The sequence below is a fragment of the Dendrobates tinctorius genome, unplaced genomic scaffold (genome assembly GCF_039654945.1).
Source record: "Dendrobates tinctorius isolate UK_male_01 unplaced genomic scaffold, ASM3965494v1 ptg000097l, whole genome shotgun sequence".
NCBI classification, from domain to species: domain Eukaryota; kingdom Metazoa; phylum Chordata; class Amphibia; order Anura; family Dendrobatidae; genus Dendrobates; species Dendrobates tinctorius.
In genome coordinates this window covers 27,054,619-27,075,540 of record NW_027361765.1, presented here as the reverse complement: position 1 = coordinate 27,075,540, position 20,922 = coordinate 27,054,619, and the positions used below count along the sequence as shown (strand labels likewise).

The 20,922-nt window shown below is 40.3% G+C and overlaps 1 protein-coding gene across 3 annotated transcripts in view; it reads left to right on the top strand.

The window, feature by feature from the left end:
* Positions 1-19,268, top strand: part of CGNL1 (cingulin like 1) — a 160,390-nt gene extending 141,122 nt beyond the window's left edge. For all 3 annotated transcript variants that reach the window (XM_073586984.1, XM_073586981.1, XM_073586982.1), the window contains 6 exons: positions 1,886-1,975; positions 10,609-10,692; positions 12,741-12,865; positions 14,024-14,132; positions 17,595-17,758; positions 18,545-19,268. In XM_073586984.1, the coding sequence (XP_073443085.1) occupies positions 1,886-1,975; positions 10,609-10,692; positions 12,741-12,865; positions 14,024-14,132; positions 17,595-17,758; positions 18,545-18,677 (705 nt within the window). In that variant the 3' untranslated portion in view covers positions 18,678-19,268. The remainder of the gene's footprint in view (positions 1-1,885; positions 1,976-10,608; positions 10,693-12,740; positions 12,866-14,023; positions 14,133-17,594; positions 17,759-18,544) is intronic.
* The last annotated feature ends 1,654 nt before the right edge of the window (positions 19,269-20,922 follow it).

The window sequence follows — 20,922 nt, the reverse complement described above, 5'->3', positions numbered from 1 at the left end:
GCTATCTCCTTTAGTACTCTGGGGTGTAATTCATCTCGACCTGGAGACTTGAATTCATTTAGGTTAGTTAAGTGTTTCCTCACTATCTTTCTGTTTCTAGATATCCTAGATTATTCTATTCCTTTAGTAGGAAAGTGAAGATCGGGTGATGTTGCATTTCCTTTCTAAGAGAAAACAGAAGCAAAATAGGAATTTAAAAGTTCGGCCTTCTCAACATCCATTCTTACCATTTCATCATTTTCATCCTGTAAAAATCCTATCACACCTTTGACTTTTCTTTTACTTTTGACATATCCCCAAAACCCTTTATTATTGCTTTTTGACGTCTCTTGCAAGCCTTAATTCATTGTCCGCATTAGTAATCTGACTTGTGCCTTGCAGGTTCTGCAGACAGCATTATATTCTTCTTTAGATATGCCTTCCTCTTTCCATTTGATCAACATTTCTTTCTTTCTTTTTAGCATGTGTTTAAGATCTGTGTTCGTTCATCCTGGTTTCCTTAAATGCTTCCTATTCTTCCCTCTTTTCGGAATTGTTAACGATTGTGCTTTGAGAATCTCATTTTTCAAAATTTCCCATCCTTCCTGAACATTTTTGCCTTTAAGGATATCCAGCCATTGGATCCCTCTGATTCTCTTTGAGTCCCTTAAAATCTGCCTTTCTGAAATCTAACCTTGAAGTCTTGAGACTTCACAGGTCTTCCTCCTTTAGTTATCCAAAATTCTAACATAGCATGGTCGCTACCTCCTATGGTCCAGCCACTCTTACCGCCTCAATCATTTCCTCCTTGTTTATAAGGATTAGATCCAAGGTAGCAGATCCCCTCGTTTTCTCTCCTACCTTTTGGAAGATAAAGTTGTCAGCTAGAGAGGATAAGAATTTGCTTGACCTGTTAGTTTTGTGTGAGAGAGATTCCCAACAAATGTCTGGATAGTTGAAATCTCCCATGGCCATTGTCATATTTTTTTGGAGAACTTGGCCATTTGATGGATATAGCGTTCATCCATATCTTCAGCTTGCACAGGCGGCCTGTAGTAAATGCCTACAATGGTGTCCTTTCCCTTGTTCTCTCCTTGTATTCTTACCTAGTTTCCACAGAACTCCCAGTCTCTGAGGCTAAAATGATGGCCCCAACCATAGGCCCCAAACTTTATAATCGCCTTTACATTAGCTACCATGCTATATAATGGCCTCCACATTAGATGCCATGCTATATAATGGCCCTCACATTTGCTCTGATGTTATCATAGCTCTGGGTCAGCCCCTCAGATTGCAGGGTCCAGGGTGACGACACCCTCGGCCCCCCTGGTAACTACACTACTGCTGAGTATGCATGGCTATGACGTGGTTAGGATAGAGGTCAATTGGTCAAACTAGGATTCTGTCTATTTTATGTTTCAAGTAAATATCAATCATAAAGTTCACTAGCACAAAAAAGTTTCTTCACAAATCTCTCTTCTCAAATATACATTACATTAGTAAGCTTCATATACCATCTATGGAAGTACACTGCAGGACAATAAGATATATTGCTGTACTCAGATTAGTGCACTGTAGATATTTACTTTTGTTGATTGCAGTATAAAAAGTGAAACCAAAACCTTGTTAATAGAAACTAGATCTGTCCATCTTTCATTCATTCCTTTAAACCTGGCTTAAAAATAAGACAAACTCTCAATTGTTCCTTTGATCCCACCTGCAGGACAGGACTCATCAGATCAAATGGTAAATTTGTATTCACTGAAATGGCAGATGACATCATAGATCATAAAGTCACTCAACACTTTGCCAACCATTTTTGTTAATTATTCTCTTCATTCTTTATTGGATTAATTATGTAGGGTGCTATATATATACAGTATATATAAATCTGCTTTGTTTTTAGGACAAGATTGCCCAGTTAGACTTGGAACTCGATGAAGAGAAGAACAATTCAGACTTGTTGCTTGAAAGAATAACTCGATGCAGAGAGCAGGTTTGTTTTCTGTAGACTGTAAATACAATGTAGTTTCCCTTTAAAACAGATCTATGACCAGATTTCACAATTCAAATTGTATACGTTGTTAAATAGAACTTGTAGGCCTGATGAGACTGGTGCATTTACTTTCAATGGCTGGATCATCTAGACTAGGGATGAGTGAACCCCAACTGTAAAGTTTGAGGTTTGTACCGGACAAGAACTTCTTACTGTACATTCATGTTACTGTTCAGATTTGGCAGCCTATTAGAGCTTGTTGAAAGGTTGCAGTGCAGGCAGTCAACAAGCTTTAAGGCTGTGAGCATTTTTGACCATATCACAGCCATGCCAATTAATGGCATGACTGTGCTTGGCTGCACACAACGTGACCTGGCCTGACAGTGTAAAATAAATCATTTAAAAAAAAAATAAAAAATGTTGCGTGGTCCCCCTATTTGTATGACCAGCCAAGGGAAAGCACACCGCTATGAGCTTGTCTTATCTTATTATTCTGGGAAAGGGCCAATATCACTGGACCATCCCAGCCTATTAATATTATCCCGCAGCTGCCTGTTTTGCCTTCGCTGTTTATTAAAAATGGGGGGACCCAAATAAAATGACATGGGATACTCCCTATTTTTAATGACCAGCTAAGGCAAAGCAAACAGCTAAGTCTACTTATAGACTACTTAGGGTTGATATTAATAGGCTGGGAAGTGCCATGGATATTGGCCCCTTCTCAGCCTAATAAGACCAGCCACTTCTTGTGCTTAGATTCGGCTCTTCCCAATTGCCCTGGTGCACAAGGCACTGCTCCACTTGGACCTCCGCCTCCTGGTTTAGGATTATTTTATTTTTTTTATTCTAAGTCATTTCCTTATCCACATTTTATTGCAGAGTAATTGTTCTGTCTTACATTTTGCTTCCTTTTGCTGCCCCACTAGCCCATACTATAACCAATTTACAACCAATTTTACAGCACCAAAGTTCAGGTCCCCTTTTATATGGAGTTCGGATCCAGGGTCAAGTTCGGGTCCCCAATTACTTTTATATGGGTGTCGAGGTCAAAGTTCAGTTTGGGTACCCAAAATTGACCCCAAGTTCAACTGGACTCGAACTTCCATGGGTCTGTGCATCCCCTATTCTTGACAAATTTAGCTGCACAATTGTCTTCTGTAGGCTGATAATTTAGTTCATATAATGCAAAGAATAGATATAAAAATGTGATTGTGTATTTGAAGTTTTGAGCTTTAGGTTTTGATAATCAGGGTGGTCAACTGTTCATAAATTCCATGACAGTCCGTAAAAATTGGTCACTTTTTCTTTTGCCTTGTTCATAAAAAAATTTAAGGCGGCTGATTTTTATTTTTTTTAAGCTGTAGCAGCATATACCTATTTTCACTGTAATTACCATTTTACAGTTTACAATTTAATGCAGCTGATGTCTTCATATCAGAAGCATGGGCTATAGACCTTTATCACTTTATATTCATAATGATTTATTATGGTTTCCAAAGTGTTTGTTAAAAATATTGTCTGTCTGATTTTTTTTTTTTTTATTTTTTTTTTTAATAAGCCGTACAGAAAAAAATAAAAAGTAAAGTTGGCAACCCTGATGATGATATGTTATAGTTTACATTGCATGCTTGCATAGATGAAAAGTATATATGTTTGCCAAATTTAGGTTTTTTAAAACCAAAGTTTAGTGTTTCAATTATAAGCCTTGTCCTACAGCTCAGAAGGGGACTGCAGCTTGCTCCAAAATGGGGCTATAGGGACCCCACTAACAGGAAAGAAGTTAATTGTAAAATGTCTCCGAAATGAAGGGGGTGGAGAGATATAAATGAGAACCTTCTGGCCGTGGATTTCATCCCTGGAACCGTGGGAGAGCGCAGCGTTTCTATGGTTTCAGTGTAAATATGGCAGGGTAAGGTTACTGTGGCTTTGCTAGTCAATTTTTGTTTCCTTTTCTGAGCAGCATTCCCGCATGGTTTCCCAACACCTGTTCTGCTCTGTGCTCCAGGTGTATGAAGCCAGTCATTCAGACTGTAGAAAGGAGTCCTCTCTTCCCGTGAATGAAGTGACGTTAAGTGCCTTTCACTTTACCTCTTCCTTGGAGTCATTTGTCTGGAGAAATAGAATATGCACCTCATTACTGTAACTGCTTGCTCTCCCCCTCCACCTCGGCGCGGGCTTACATGACACACACTATTTATGAGAACGTAGATTACAGACTGGCTTAAAAAGACATGAAGCAATGGTTCCCGGCTCTCTGGTATCAATAATTGAGAAGAAATGAAATTGTGCAGTTTCATTAACAAGACGATGATAACCAGCTGTTCGTAATACCACGTCTCGCATAAACATGGGCTCTGTTTATTAAATCCATGCCGTTCCTCAGAGGGGTGTTATGGCTCATAGAAAATGCTTTGTTTTCAGTACTCCCTAAACCCAGCTGTGATAACTTCTGCTGAGATGTGCCGTGTTTGTTGTTCCGCTGAGGATGAAAATGGTGCATTAAAAATGAACAGCTTTACAGCCAAAGGAACCCACTACTCCACTAGCCCCAATTAGCGCCAGCATTAAAATTCCCTCGTTGGAAGAAAATACAATGCTTTAAGCAAACGAGGAGAGTTAAATAACAGCATCAGTGTCTGAACGAGATCTTTCGCTGGTTTTATTTTTTCTTTATTTTTTCAAAAAAGTTTTAGCAAATTTTGTTTCTATACATTTGAGAATCTGCCAGCTACAAGCCTGTACATCCAATATCGTAGAAATGCAATGCCAAGTATAGTGTGCAGGTGGTCGCAGTGTATGTACAGCATATTGGAAATGACTTGTAATGTTTCCTTTTACGTTTTATAATGGATGATTTTTTTTCTCCTTGTTTTCCATTTGAAAACATACTTCACAAATGACCTCTCCATTAGAGCATTAAGACGCATGGTGCAGGTACCAGTCAACACTTTTTATGGTCTATAAGAATATTTACTGGTTTTTCCTGAATGTTTAAAAATGTAGACGTAGATACGAGTAGCAGTTAATTGTTGGAATTGTTTCATTAAAAATGTTACCACATTTAACGTTTTGGTGAAGGACGCTGTACTGGTAGGGTGACCATGTGCAATAGCTAAAGAGGTTTCAATTTTTTATAGTAGCTGGCTACAGTAAATGGGTGACACCCGAAAGGAACTGATGAAATCAGAACTTGTTCTGATCGCTCCTGCTTAACCTGTTCAATGCCGCTGTCAAACATTAACAGTGGTGCTTAAAAGGTCTCCAATTTGGTGGGGTGCCGATGGGTTGCCAAGGCAGAAGGTGGCTTTCATATATATGAAGCCATTTCTACTGCATATTATGTGGAAAACCACAATGTATTACTGCTGAAGCTCAGTGGATGAGACTTGTATAAATCTCAAGCCTACTATGCTTTTTTTTTTCTTATACGCTACACTCTTTGGCTTTAGGTATTAAGTTCTGCAGCATGTCAATGTGTAACAAAAACATGTATTTTCAGGCTATGTTCACATATTGCTTTTTTGCTGCTTTTTTGTGCAAATTGATAACTGCCTTTTTACAGTTTCAGCAAAAGCTATGAGATTTCAGAAATCTCATGCACACACATTGGTTATTTTCTGACTAATGATGATATCCGAGTGCAATCTGATGTTTTGCACTCACCCATTGACTTGAATAGGTATGCTCCGTGTGAGATACACTGCTTAGCATCACATGGGCTTGCAATCACTCTGTTAATGAAAGCAGTGCAAGAGAGAGCATGCGCAATGCTGGGCTGGGCTGTGACAGGTTGTGAAGTACCGCCCACAGCCCAATCACTCAGGGAGACTGGGTTCCCCCTTGGTGATGTCGGGTCAGCTTCCAGTGCCGGAAGTTGATGTGTCATCACCGGACATCAGAGGCAGCAGCAGGCAGGGGGCACATTTAAAAACACAAGGTATTTGAAGAAAACCTTATTTCCAATGTTTAAATTGATCTGCCCACTACACATTGTAGTGGACAACCTCTTTAATACTAAGTATACATTGCCCGAAAACCTCATATAGAAGGCTACAATGTATACTGAGCATTCAGTCTAAAATTACTTGGCTATAAAGCTGAAAGCAAACTGTAGTACTGTAGTAATACAAAAGAACGGGGAAAAGACAATAAAGCTTTGCCTTTACCATTGTCCTACCTTAAAAGGGTTGTCCACTACTAGAACTACTCTTTCTTAGACTTAATGTTGAGCCCTGATAAAAAAAATAAAGCATATTCTCGCCCCCCGTCCTGGCTCTGTTCCATGGTGTCGGCACTCGTTCGGCCTGGAGCAGTTATGCGGCGTTATGACACGTGTTGCCCGACACCCAATCAGCACTGACGTCACTGTCTCCGCCTTCACACAAACTAAACCTAAAAAGGAAGCCCCAGATGAGCTGCAGCCTGGACTTCCGATTCATGTTCAGTCCGTACGAATGTGGGGAAGAGGACTCCCAGACAGTGAAGGGGCAGGTGCCCAGGGGTCCGCCATCAGGGTTCCTGAGGGAACGATGCTGGGAGGACAGTAAAAGAAAAGACTTGACTGAAGTTGTCAGGGAAACAGGGGGCGGGGCAAGCTTAACAGGAGCAGGGGGCGCGCTGAAGTGGCAGTTGAGAGAGAGCCAGACAACAGACAAGAAGTCGGGTGAGACAGAGGGGACCGAGGGAGCGAACGGTGTGATGTGGAGAAACCGACAGGCCCCTGTGAAAGGAAAGCTGCGGACTTACCGACTAGTGACACGTGAGAGCCTTGCATCGGTGGCCGCTCCCCTCATATGGACGCATACAGCCGCCCCCACTGTTTCCCTCCCTGCTGTGATAAGTTCACGACCTCCACTGACCGCTGCGACTAGAGACCATTTCTTTACAGCGGTCAGGACACTGCCCCCCTGCCTTCTCCCACAGCTGCGGCCCTGTCATCACCTGCCCCAGGGGGCGCCACCTCACTACAGGCGGCAGTAGGGGCCCCCGTCTGGGTTGCTAAGGGACCCTGAGCAGAGTTTGGTGAACGGTTATATTTAGAGACTGCGTTATGACTCTGCTGTGAGACTAGAGTCGCAAGGGGACACCTGTTGCACCCATCGGCACAGTTTCTTCAGGGCCTGTTGTGCCCCACCGTCATCGTTTCTTCAAGGCCTGTTGCGCCCCACCATCATCGTTTTCTTCAGGGCCCGTTGCGCCCCACCGTCATCGTTTTCTTCAGGGCCTGTTGCGCCCCACAGTCATTGTTTTCTTCAGGGCCCGTTGCGCCCCACCGGCATCGCTTTTTCAAAGGGTCTGTCGAACCCAGTTTCACCCCAGAATATCGAGGCGTCAAGGCAACCGCATCAGCGATCTCTACGCGGCCACGCCTGTGATCTGGACAGACCCCTGGAAAGATAAGTGTACTATATGAGATAAGGACCCCCAGTTTGGTCATACGTGGCCTATAGCAACCGGGCAAACCTGGTTAGTCGCATGCACCATAAGAAAAGTGTTGGTAGGGTTGTTAAGTCCCTGCGTGGACTGATTGTTGTTTACATTTGTTGTTAGCTCAATATAGCCCCGCGGCTACAGTTTTATAAAAGTTTATTCCACAAACCACACTCCGTCTCGTGTCTCGTCACTGTATCCTGCGAACCTGCTAGGACCCTACACGAAGGCGAAGACAGTGACGCCAGCCCTGATTGGGTGCTGGGCAACACGTGCCATAACGCCGCATTACAGCCCCAGGCAGAACGAGTGCCGACAAACGCTGGACGGAGCCGGCACGGGAGGTGAGTATAGGATTTTTTTTTTTTTTTTTTTTTAATTTAAATCTTTATTTAGATTTTTCAGAATACAAGAAACAAATAAAACAACAAGGACCTACATCTGAGACAAGACATAATAATAGATCAGAGGGCTTCTCAAAACCCCCAATGAGTTAAAGTAACAACAGATGCAAGTCAATAACTTGGTGTATCAAAAACAGTACAACTGTCAGGTATATAGAACTGGTCAAAAAATCTTAGAACACTAGCTCCGGGGAATGTAATCCCGGGAACCAGAGCAAATTAGAGAGTCGAGACATATTAGGTCATATGAGGCAATGAAATCCAAGTTAAAAACAAGACAAGTAAGCAAAGAGACGGGAAAGCTAAACTGAGCAACATAATTAAACTAAGAGTCCGGGTCCATACACTGCGGCTTAGTGCAACCCAAGAAGACATGTATAATTATATTAATGGGGGAGGGTCGAAAGAATCATGTGGGCGCAGAAGTAAAGCGTAGCCAGGGAAGCCATATAGTAAGGTATTTGTCATGTGTACGTGAGTCCCAACTGGACAACTCTTCCATCCTATGAATATCATGGACTTTAGTTATCCATTCACTCAATGAAGGAGGGGACGTTTGTCTCCAATGTAGTGAGATCAGATGTTTAGCTGCGGCCACCAATAGAGGGAGCAATTCGTGTTTCTTAGGGTTATATGACTTAGTGGGAAGAGACAGTAGAACTTCTTGGGGAGTTAAAAAAAAACTTTTATTAAACCCAACTGGCGAAGGTATTTAAATATTTCGTCCCAGTAAGTAGCAATTTTTGGACACTGCCAGAAGATGTGGAAGAAAGAACCAACCGAACCCAAACATCTCCAACAGAGAGGGGAAGCAGAAAGGCCTAAGTGATGGAGTCTTTCAGGGGTTCTATACCAGCGTGAAAGAATTTTAAAAGCATTTTCCTGTAGCAAAACGCATCTGGAAAAACCGTGAGAATTACCCAAAATCTGTTTAGCCTCACGAGGAAACAAGGACAATTTAACTTCTGTTTCCCATGAGGATAGAAAGATTAGTTTGAAATGCGCGAAGGGAGAAATAAGGTTGACGTATAGTTTAGAGATAAGTTTAGGAGGAAGGAATTTTAACCTAAGAAAAAGTTCCAGCCAGAGCCAATCAGTGTTATGTAAGACTTCGGACTTGAATTTTGAGACGACATGTTGTAAGGTATTTTTGTAGAAAGTCAAGCGGCCGTTTATTAGCCATCTGTGGCCACATATCCTCATGCTGAATTTGATTAGAGAGAAGATGCGAGATAGGCGTATTAGGTAGGGTTTCCCACAAATTATATGCATCAACACAACTCGAGTCCGTAAGCCAAGGGATAATTTTTAAAGGGATGTTATCTAGAAACAAACATTGCGGTAGTCTATTTGGGGATGAGGTCTCTTCTAAAAGCTAGAGTGTTACTTGTAATCGTGTCTATTGAGTGGGGTGGGGGGACATAAGAGGACCACAGATAGATCTCCGCTTTCTTACCCAGCAGAATGAGTAGGATTTATTATTTTATCGAAGACGGACATTTAGTTTTACAAGGGGTTTTCCTAGCAGTGGACAACCCCATTAAGCTGACAATATACATTCGAAAGCTATCAGATGATGGCTACATCTCAACTCATTTGTACATGCAAATGTTCTTTTGTTTTTATTTAGTGGAGATATGTCAATGGCTCATCTACCAGAGAACAAAAGGGTTCTGCATTGAATTCAGACTCCCTTTCTCCTCTTCTCCAACATTATCAGAGGCCCCCATACATATTCAATGGTTGGTCTATGTCGGCAAGTCTGGACAACTTTAGATCTATAAACACCTATATATGATGGATTTTGGACAAGTTGTGTAGGGGAAACAACTTGCTGTCGCTTCCTCTGGTGATTATTGGTGCTGATCTGCCATCCTAGACGACATAACCTAATGACAAAAATGGCATTTCTGGATAAAATAAAAACTTTCTGACTTTAATTCTACTCTCCCTTTACCACTTTAAATTTTTTGTTTGTTTGTTTTTGCATGCAGTTCTGGTATTGGCCAGAAAATGCTGTGTTATTGTGAAAGGCCTGGAATTGTTCTTCCCACAGTGATCTTACTAGGAAAGTCGCTTCAACAGAAGTGCGTATAACACCTGTGGCAGTGTAGTACGGTGCAATCAGAAGGATTTGAATAGTCATTTGCTCTCATTAGAAGTAAGCCCATGTGAGTCAGTCTAACGTGACCTCATTTCTATGGAATGAGAGGCCATTTTTTTTTCCTGTTTATGAAGTCATTAGGAAGATTGCAGTAATTCCTGAAGGATGTTATATAGAAACTGTGCATTCACCAAATGATCTTTTACTTATTGATCTTATTGCAAAAACTATTTAAAATAATTACATTTCCTTAATACATATTTTGTAATTTACCAAAGTTTTTCCTCCTAACCGGTTTATTTTTTTGATGATCCTGTTACACAGATTCCGGATTAATCCGGTTTAAACCCAAGGTGCCCCTAGAGCTGCATGCTCCTAAAAACCGCACCACACCGTCTGTGTTTGGAATTGCCACTCAGCTTCATTGAGGTCTATGGGCTTGAGCTCCATTAGTACACACAGCCTATGGCAACTCACACAGGTCACTATAGTGCTTCTCTGAACATGGCAAAGTACAGTAAATATCAATATTATATTATTAGGATTCTTGCAAACATTAAATGAAACCCGGGGTCAACTAACATAGTTACTAATGCGGTTGTGTTGCTTCTTGCAATCTTCTTTTTTTTTTTTTTTTTTTTTTAATGATTTATAGCTGTAAGAAAATACTTATTCTTCTATATTTTCTATGACAGATCGAACAAATGAGGGGTGAACTACTTCAAGAACGTGCTGCAAGGCAAGATCTGGAGTGTGATAAAATGTCTTTGGAGAGACAGGTAATGAAAAGGTGACCTCTATTGTAAGGTTTCTACCCAAAGTAACCATGGCCCATTTAGAACTACCATAATCTTCATTTATATGTCTTGTCATATACTGAATGTTCAGACATTGATATTCATGTGTAATTGACCTTTTGTAGCTTTAAATAGTATTTTTCAGCAATCTGATTAGAAGCCATTAAGAGTAAACTTTGACATTTATTATTTAAGCAAAATTTGATTCATATAATTTTTTAAGGGGTTCCCAGTTTAAATAAATATTTTTAAAATGTGTGTAAAATACCAAGATTTACTACTTCCATAGCCATCATGTAAAAGGCAAATAGCTTAGCTATTAAAATGAGTCAATCAGCCTTATTCACAGCTCTGGTGATTTTCTTACCCAGGAAACGGTCTTGTGTTGAACACAAGCAGAGTACCACATTATTTTTTTATTATTATTTTTCTTAAAATCCGTAACTCCTTTAATTCAAACAATGTTAAGTGATTTTAAATCAATGCAACCATGGTGATCAAGTCCAAGTTTTGGAAAACCTGGCAATTGGTTGATACCATGAGGGCAAGATCTAGCTTCCCAAATGTAAAGGAAGATATAGTAGAGCAAATCACAAATTTAATTTATCATTCACCTATTTATAGTACTGTTATGAAGTTGTAACACAGTAAACTACTGTAGGACTACAATCTACTAATGTGTGTCTCCCTTTCATATTGAGTCAATGGGACAACAAAATGTTGTATTAATAGAGGCAATGCTTATAGGGGAGAATATGGTACCTCTGGTTTGGTCATTTTGGAACTATTGTCATGCTGCAGGAAGTGTGCACATGGATGTGTTGCATTAGCAGCCCTCCTGCTAATAGAGAGGGATCCCAGACATCATCTGGAATACTGTGTCCAGTTTTGGGCACCACATTTACAAAGACATTCAAAAAGTAGAGCAAGTTCAGAGAAGAGTGACCAGAATAGTGAGCAGACAGCAAAGTATGTTCTACAAGAAATGGTTAAAGGAGCTGGGAATGTTCAGCTTGCAAAAAAAGAAGGGTCCCGTCACATTTTGTGACACATCAGCGATCTCGCCGGCGAGATCGCTGTGTGTGATGGGGATCAGCGACCGGCCCCCCTGCCGGTTATCGCTGATCGTGCTTGAGCGGCCTGGGCCATTTTTCGATCGCTGGTCTCCCACTGCCCAGCATGCATCGCTGCATGTGGCAGCGAGAGGCCAGCGATCAGCAACGCTGGTTTCTAATGAAACACCCAAATATCTGAACATCTGCACTTGGCCAAAACTCTTTAATGACACTTTCTATTCAATTAACGACCTCCATTCTCATCTACTCCTCTTTGGGTCATGGGGACATATATATATAGAACCTGTACTTTAGCCACCACACCCTGTCCTTGTCCCCCGCACCCAGCGGCTCCTACACTACCAGCTCCTCCGGCTGTGAGGCCACGATGTTCTGGGACAGCAGGCCGTCCCCGGCTTCCTCTCCCGGCCCGGACGCCCATGCATTGACGGAGCAGGGCGATTTCTTACCACTGGAGACCTCCAGCAACAACAACCAGCAGCAGCTCTTGACCCCCGGGGTCTGGAGGGATTGGGCCTGAGCAGAGCAGCAAGCAGGACAAGACCAGCACCTTCGGCCTCAACTACAGCCTTATCAGAGAAATCTGCTTTACAATGATGTGAAAATCTGTGTTCCCTAAAGACTGATTTTTACCTGTGAATTGCGATGAGATGTCAGTTGCTGCTCGTAAGGTTCTATAGAGAGATGAGGGAAAAGCTAGAGACCGATACAGACATTCTGCTGAAAATTCTTCTGAAATGACTGTAGCACCTTAAATATTCAATGCTGCTTTATTTCGCTTTGACGTAAACAGATTGTGTAATAGCACAGGACTCTAAAAGACAGAGAATAAAACAATTGTTCCTCCAATGTTCAGTAGCCTTTGTTTAAACATGTTGCTTTGTTTTTCTGACTTGAGTAATGTTTAGTGGGGGGTATTGTTTGACCCATTGCACCTTTTATTTTTTAAACTAGAACAAAGATCTGAAGAGCAGAATAGCTCATCTTGAAACCTCACATCGATCCAATAAAGAAGGGCTTGTTGCTCAGATGGAAGGAAGAATAGCAGAGCTGGAAGAACGCCTGGAAAATGAAGAAAGGTAGAGGAACTTGTATGTGGAGTTCAACTTGGAGTGTGATTGTGTTTAACCTCTTCATTCCTTATGATGCTAAAATAAGTATCTGGTCTCTGTTTTCAAATATGAGTCATTGAACCTCTTGTGACCAAAGGTAATGTGCATATATATACATACTCTGTTCCAGACCCTTGGCATTGTAATTGTTTGAAAACTCAAGAGAATTTTTAAAGAGAGCTGGTCAGATTCTCTTCCTGTGGTCTCCAAAAGTATACTTGGCGGACCCAGTCAGTGTGAAGTTTAATGCTGACAGGTTGCCTTTAGGCTATTATTGTGGCACTATATGCTTTTTCCATATTTATCCTAAACCTGGGCACAAAATGTTCAATTTGGGTTATTTTTAATCAGATGAATCCTGATTACATTTTTTACAATTAGAATATTAATATTTTTTGCCTCCTTTTGGTCTGTAAATCCTAAGGGCACTAGAACTATACACTTAAATACTATCGCTGACCCGGTTGTGGTTTTTTTTTGTTTTTTTTAAGGAAAAGTCATCCTGAATTGACCTCTGTGGTCACAGGGAATGATTTGTCCTTTGCTATTCATAACCTGTGTATATCTGTTAGCTATACAGTTAACTTGAACATGGTGAACTTAGACCGGTCGTGAAAAGGCATCTTCATGTTTGCCTACTAAGGCATGGCACAATATCCCAATATTACAATAACACACCGAGGAGGAGTTTCTTACAAGAGGGGTATATTGTATTATTACTGAAAGCTTAGCATTAGTATTCTACTAATGTCAGCATCACATCACCAGCAACCTAATACTGTACCAGAATGCCTGGCATTGAATACTTGGCTATGGCAGGTTTATTTCTTGTGCCGGTGACCTGGATCGCCATCTGCTCTTGCCTGTTCTTGCATTCTATATGCTTCCTTTTGAGAATAAATTTACAAAATACTCCATTATTGACATTTTGGTGCAGGAGACAATAACGTTATCGCTTTTCTGAATGACAATAGAAAGAACATGAAACTTTCTTTGCTGCAAGCAGTAAATCCGTAGAATATTAACAGCATTGTACGTTTCATCAGCATTCTGAGGGAAAGTAGGAAAGGCTCTGGCACCGCTTCCTGATTCAATTTCAAAACAATGTCCTTTCCTTTCCCTCAGGGACCGGGCAAGTCTCCAACTGAACAACCGCAGGCTGGAGAGGAAGGTGAAGGAGTTAATGTTGCAGGTCGATGATGAACATCTCACGTTAACAGATCAGAAAGATCAGGTAGACCACAAATGTGTGTTCTGTCCAATGTAGCTATAAACTAGATGTCAGATATTGAAGAGAATCTTAAAAAATGGCTTTACTGTTTCTTACTAAATCTGAAGTGTCGTTACTGCCCATATCTTTTGTAAGGTTAGAAAGCAAAAAAAGGGAGCAAAGCGTGGCTTTTTTTGCAAACATGCCATCAGGATTTGTCTGCTCTGCAAACAACAGTAAGTGACTTTTTGGCTGGATAACCAAACTGCAGTAATGCCTTGCACATGGGATAAGCCACATAGCAAATCAGAAGAACTATATTGCATTTCTAATTGGAGGAATATGCTAATATTATTATTGCTACTACATTTACTACATATTGGATAAGATTGTGTAGATGGGAATACCCCTTTAAAGATGGGATCTAACCATTAGGACCAAATAAAGGGGTCACAGACATTTGACCATTTTCTGTGTCTCCTACTGCTTCTGAAGAGGTAATTGCAATACCTTCAGAAAACTGCAGGATTAGGAATGGATCAGTACAGCTTCAATATGTAAAGGAATTACGCGAGATAATGTTTTTTTCTGTGGGGTCGCAGCTATAAAAAAATACAAACAACACTTTACTTACTCTCCTGAGGAACATCGATGTCTCTCCGCTACTGCTCTGGTCTTTGTTCATAGGCTGCAATGCCGACGTCGCTCACTGGGCTCAGCGACTCAGCCGATGTAGAATGTGTGAACTAATGAGTGCAGTGATTGGCTGCAGTGGTCAGTTGTGCTGTAGTCGAGATGCCCCTGCACTGTTCAGATAAGTCTACAGAAATCAGAGCAGTGGCGTAGAGGAATCGCTAGACCTGTGGAGGGTGAGTATAGTTGTGTTTAAAAATTTCTTCTACTGCAACCTTCGGCCTCATTCAGACGTCCATGTTGCACATGCGTATTCTAATTGTGCTTTAAACAAATACAACACATGCTAATTATAGTCTATGGGTCTGTTCACATACAGTTGTGGCCAAAAGTATTGACACCCCTGCAATTCTGTCAGATAATACTCAGTTTCTTCCTGAAAATGATTGCAATCACAAATTCTTTGGTATTATTATCTTCATTTAATTTGTCTTAAATGAAAAAACACAAAAGAGAATGAAGCAAAAAGCAAAACATTGATCATTTCACACAAAACTCCAAAAATGGGCCAGACAAAAGTATTGGCACCCTCAGCCTAATACTTGGTTGCACAACCTTTAGCCAAAATAACTGCGACCAACCACTTCCGGTAACCATCAATGAGTTTCTTACAATGCTCTGCTGGAATTTTAGACCATTCTTCTTTGGCAAACTACTCCAGGTCCCTAAAATTTGAAGGGTGCCTTCTCCAAACTGCCATTTTAGATCTCTCCACAGGTGTTCTATGGGATTCAGGTCTGGATTCATTGCTGGGCACCTTAGAAGTCTCCAGTGCTTTCTCTCAAACCATTTTCTAGTGCTTTATGAAGAGTGTTTTGGGTCATTGTCCTGCTGGAAGACCCATGACCTCTGAGGGAGACCCAGATTTCTCACACTGGGCCCTTCATTATGCTGAAAAATTTGTTGGTAGTCTTCAGATTTCATAATGCCATGCACACGGTCAAGCAGTCCAGTGCCAGAGGCAGCAAAGCAACCCCAAAACATCAGGGAACCTCCGCCATGTTTGACTGTAGGGACCGTGTTCTTTTCTTTGAATGCCTCTTTTTTTTCTCCTGTAAACTCTATGTTGATGCCTTTGCCCAAAAAGCTCTACTTTTGTCTCATCTGACCAGAGAACATTCTTCCAAAACGTTTTAGGCTTTTTCAGGTAAGTTTTGGCAAACTCCAGCCTGGCTTCTTTATGTCTCGGGGTAAGAAGTGGGGTCTTCCTGGGTCTCCTACCATACAGTCCCTTTTCATTCAGACGCCGACGGATAGTACGGGTTGACACTGTTGTACCCTCGGACTGCAGGGCAGCTTGAACTTGTTTGGATGTTAGTCGAGGTTCTTTATCCAACATCCGAACAATCTTGCGTTGAAATCTCTTGTCAATTTTTCTTTTCCGTCCACAACTAGGGAGGTTAGCCACAGTCCCATGGGCTTTAAACTTCTTGATGACACTGCGCACGGTAGACACAGGAACATTCATGTCTTTGGAGATGGACTTGTAGCCTTGAGATTGCTCATGCTTCCTCACAATTTGGTTTCTCAAGTCCTCAGACAGTTCTTTGGTCTTCTTTCTTTTCTCCATGCTCAATGTGGTACACACAAGGACACAGGACAGAGGTTGAGTCAACTTTAATCCATGTCAGCAGGCTGCAAGTGTGATTTAGTTATTGCCAACACCTGTTAGGTGCCACAGGTAAGTTACAGGTGCTGTTAGTTACACAAATTAGAGAAGCATCACATGATTTTTTGAACAGTGCCAATACTTTTGTCCACCCTCTTTTTTATGTTTGGTGTGGAATTATATCCAATTTGGCTTTAGGACAATTATTTTTGTGTTTTTTCATTTAAGACAAATTAAATGAATATAATACCAAAGAATTTGTGTTTGCAATCATTTTCAGGAAGAAACTGAGTATTATCTGACAGAATTGCAGGGGTGTCAGTACTTTTGGCCACAACTGTATCCATGTTTATTGACATACTATGTGTCTGTGCAAAACTCACCAAGACGTTTTTTTTTTCCTGGTAGCACGGATGAAAAGGCTTAATACAGGTTTATGGGCTTTTAAAAACACACACAGCACACAGATGACTGCTGCAGTCACCGCTCAGTACATAGTATGTGGCGGCTGTAACCATGGTCCGGCACTGACTGACAGACCGCTTTGGAGTGCGTCAGTAAGTGCTGGGGCCTGGTTACAACTGCCGTTCACTATGTACTCAGCGGTGACTGAGGCTGCACCTCTGACTGAAAGCCAGAGGCTGCTGGGGGGAATAAAGTTAATTTCCTCCTAGAAGTCAGGCTTTCAGTGCAGCAGGCAAACCCTGATTTAGAACACTATTAACCTCCAGATTAACACCATATGAGCAGGTTAATAGCATTTTTGGTATGACAAATTCCATTTAAAGATTTAATCACTATTCTTACTATAGATTACTCTTTTTGATGTAGTATAGTTTTGGCTTAATATAGGATTTCTTTGTGCTGCATAATTTTTCTTAGAATCCCTATTAATTTATCTCTCATGCTGCCAGATTGGTCTCCTGATACGGATATGTCCGTGCCTCTCTGCCTGCTAGCATCAGCCTTTTTGTAGTTTAAAAATTAAAATTGCTAATATTGTAGTTTTATGGATGTCGGCCAGCAAGGCCAAAAACGTATTCTTCGCTCAGGCTGGGGTTATTAATATATTACGGTATATAGTTTTCTATTCTTCTAGTATCAAAGGGAACAGACCCCTAGACGTGTATATATGCTTATATGCATATAACAAAACTTAATATTATCTAAAATTATTTTTCTAGCTAAGTCTGCGATTAAAATCAATGAAGCGGCAAGTAGAAGAAGCAGAAGAAGAAATAGATAGATTAGAAGGTGCCAAGAAGAAGCTTCAAAGAGATTTGGAGGAACAAGTTGACTTCAATGAACAGCTACAAGCACAGCTGAATGCAGCAAAAAAGGAGCTAAGGTTGGTGATCTGATTTTCTAGGCTGTATCAGAACAATTCATTATTCATCCTCTGCTGGATAGTAATTCTGACTTGATAACTTTTAATCTTACCATAGACCATGAAAGGTCTTTTTGGACAAATGTGCAGTGTAGCCCGTTTGGTCACATATACGAGAGCCGCAGTGTTTTATCAGTTTGAGGACTCGTCACCAGGTCAGAAGTGGCCAGAATTCGTTCTTTCTTTTTTTAAATCCCTTTTTATATTGTGTAATTTTTATTGTCTTTTTATGGTAATAATGCAGAGCAGCCTAAAGACAGGCCCCCCTGTCTCTTGACCTGGTGACTGGTCTTCTCTAAGATATATGCCTCCTTTTTCTTGTCTTTCAAATCACACTACATGTTGAACATAGATCATCTAATTGACTGGATACTTTTTTAACAATTTACTTTTATTTTTTCACTTATGATAAAAAATATTGTCAGTACATACAAGAATAGTATTTGTGAGATATTGGAGTGTGAGACAATGTGAAAATAATAAATTATTTATTATTATTATTTTACAGTGTTTAAAACTACCAAATTTGCACACAAAAAAAGTTCTTGCATTTAGTTTAAAAAATTTAGGAGGAATGGTGATTGTTCAATCATTCTCATTACTATGATTTCATTTATTTTTCCAGTATCCAAGAAATATATTTTCTGGTGAAATACTCTAAAGTTATCAGTATGTCATAAAGCGGTAAATGGAGCATTGCAGTATATTTTCTGATTATTTATTTTCTTATCCAATGTATTCCTGTAGCAGACGCAGATGCTCACCAAGCAGGTTGTTGAATGACCTGGATGATGACGACGACCTGAGCACTGACGGAGAGAGCCTTTATGAATCTCCTTCTGTATATAAGTTCTCTAAGGATGAAGGCATAACCGCCTAAATTGATTCTATTTTTTTTGGACTATAAAATAAAGCTGAAAAACAAGCAAAAATGCCACAACTCTATTCTAATACATATTTAGTACAACATAACAAAAGTTATAGCTATAAGTTTCACATCTGCCAGCGCTCTAGATGCCGCTCGACATGAGGATGAAGGAAGTTGCTTTGTACAGGTTAATGTCTTAAAAGTTCTGTTATTTTGTAAATACTTTAATTGAAATAAGATTTTTGAGCATTTCCTAAAATGTATTTGACAAATGTGTTACAAGAATCAATATGTGAAAGTAATTTAGTACACACAGGTGTGTAATGACCATAAATCAATAGAAAGCGACCATCTGCACATCTGCTGCTCTGGAGACGGCTCCCAGCACTCGCGTAAATCGCTCAAGTGTTGAAGGTTGAGCTCCTTGGTGTAGACATTACTGTACTGTAAATAATTCTTCATTTCTGTTGATTTTTAGATTACCTTGTTGTAAAATCTGTTACTCCTGATGTCACTTTCCTGTTGTGCTTCTCTTTTCATGTTCAATGAAATGATATTTTTTTTAATAGTACCTATTAAAGGGCTTTTAAAAAAATGAAAAAAGTTTCTCCAATGTAGTGTGTTACAACGTTATGTCGCATAGTCTCCCTGCATTTGAGTTCATCAGAAGAGTAGAAGTCATAGTGCAGTTTTTTCACTTTAATTTTCTTAAAAATTAAAAACCGCTGGAGTGGTGCTTTATTTTGGCATTTGGAGTAGTCACTAATCTAAGTTCCCTGACCCTAGTATTATACATACCAGCTGCCGTCTTCCTCTGTTATCAGCTCCACTCCTGTCAGATTTGTGCTTGATCATTCCAGTATTTGCTGGATGAGCCCGAAGTCACAAATCATTGTTCGTCTGTGAGGCTAGAACGAGGCTCATAGACTTACACTGAGAGCTTGTGACCGTCACCTCTGACTCCTTTTCAGTCGGTCACAAGTTGGTGCATAGGGACAGCAGCTGCGCCAAAAAGAGTATAAGACAGCGTCTGGTAAGTATAATACTAAGGGCAGAGAACAGACTATTGGCACCACTCCAGCACTGAAATAATAAAAACAAAAATGCTGGAGTGGTGCTTTCAACGAAAATCAGTAGATCTAAAATAGAAGGAAAGTTACAACTTCACCATCCATTTACACCTTTCCTGGTTTTGTCTTACAAAGAAATAAAATTTGTGCAAAAAATATATTACAAATCTGCACTGTGATAATAGGGCCTAAGGATTTGTTTTTCTATGAACTTTTTTTTTTAGGATCCAGTCCTGATTATGATTAACCCCTTCACCCCGAAGCCTGTTTTCACTTTCCTGACCAGGCCAATTTTTACAATTCTGACCACTGTCAATTTATGAGGTCATAACTCTGGAACGCTTGAATGGATCCCACTGATTCTGAGGTTGTTTTCTTGTGACATAGGGTACTTCATGATAGTGGTAAAATTTCTTTGATATGACTGTGTTTATTTGTAAAAAAAAAAAAAAAAATGGAAATTTGGTGAAAATTTTGAACATTTTGCAATTTTCAAACTTTTAATTTTTATGCCCTTAAATCAGAGAGTCATATCACACAAAATAGTTAATAAATAACATTTCCAACATGTCTATGTTACATCAGCACAATTTTTGAATCTAATTTTTTTTGTTAGGAAGTTAGACGGGTTAAAGGTTGACCAGTGATCTCTCATTTTTACAACAAAATTTGCAAAACCATTTTTTTAGGCACCACCTCTCATTAGAATTGAATTTGAGGGGCCTATATTACAGAAAATACCCGAACGTGACACCATTCTAAAGACTGCACCCCTCAAGGTGCTCAAAACTACATTCAAGAAGATGATTAACCCTTCAGGTGCTTCACAGGAATTTTTGGAACGTTGAAGGAAAAAATAAACTTTTACTTTTAATTTAACAAAAATTTTCCTTAAAACCTGTTTTTTTTTACTTTGGCAAGGGTAACAGGAGAAAATAGACCATACAATTTGTTGTGCAATTTAGCCTCAGCATGCCGATACCCCAAATGTGGGGAAAATCTACTGTTTGGGCGCACGGCAGGGCTTAGAAGGAGTGCCATTTCACTTTTTGAATGTAAAATTTGCTGACATAATTAGCGGATGCCATGTCACATTTGAGAAGCCCCTGATGCGCCTAAACGGTGGAAACCGCCCACAAGTGACACCATTTTGAAACTAGACCCCTTTGGGAACTTATCTAGTTGTG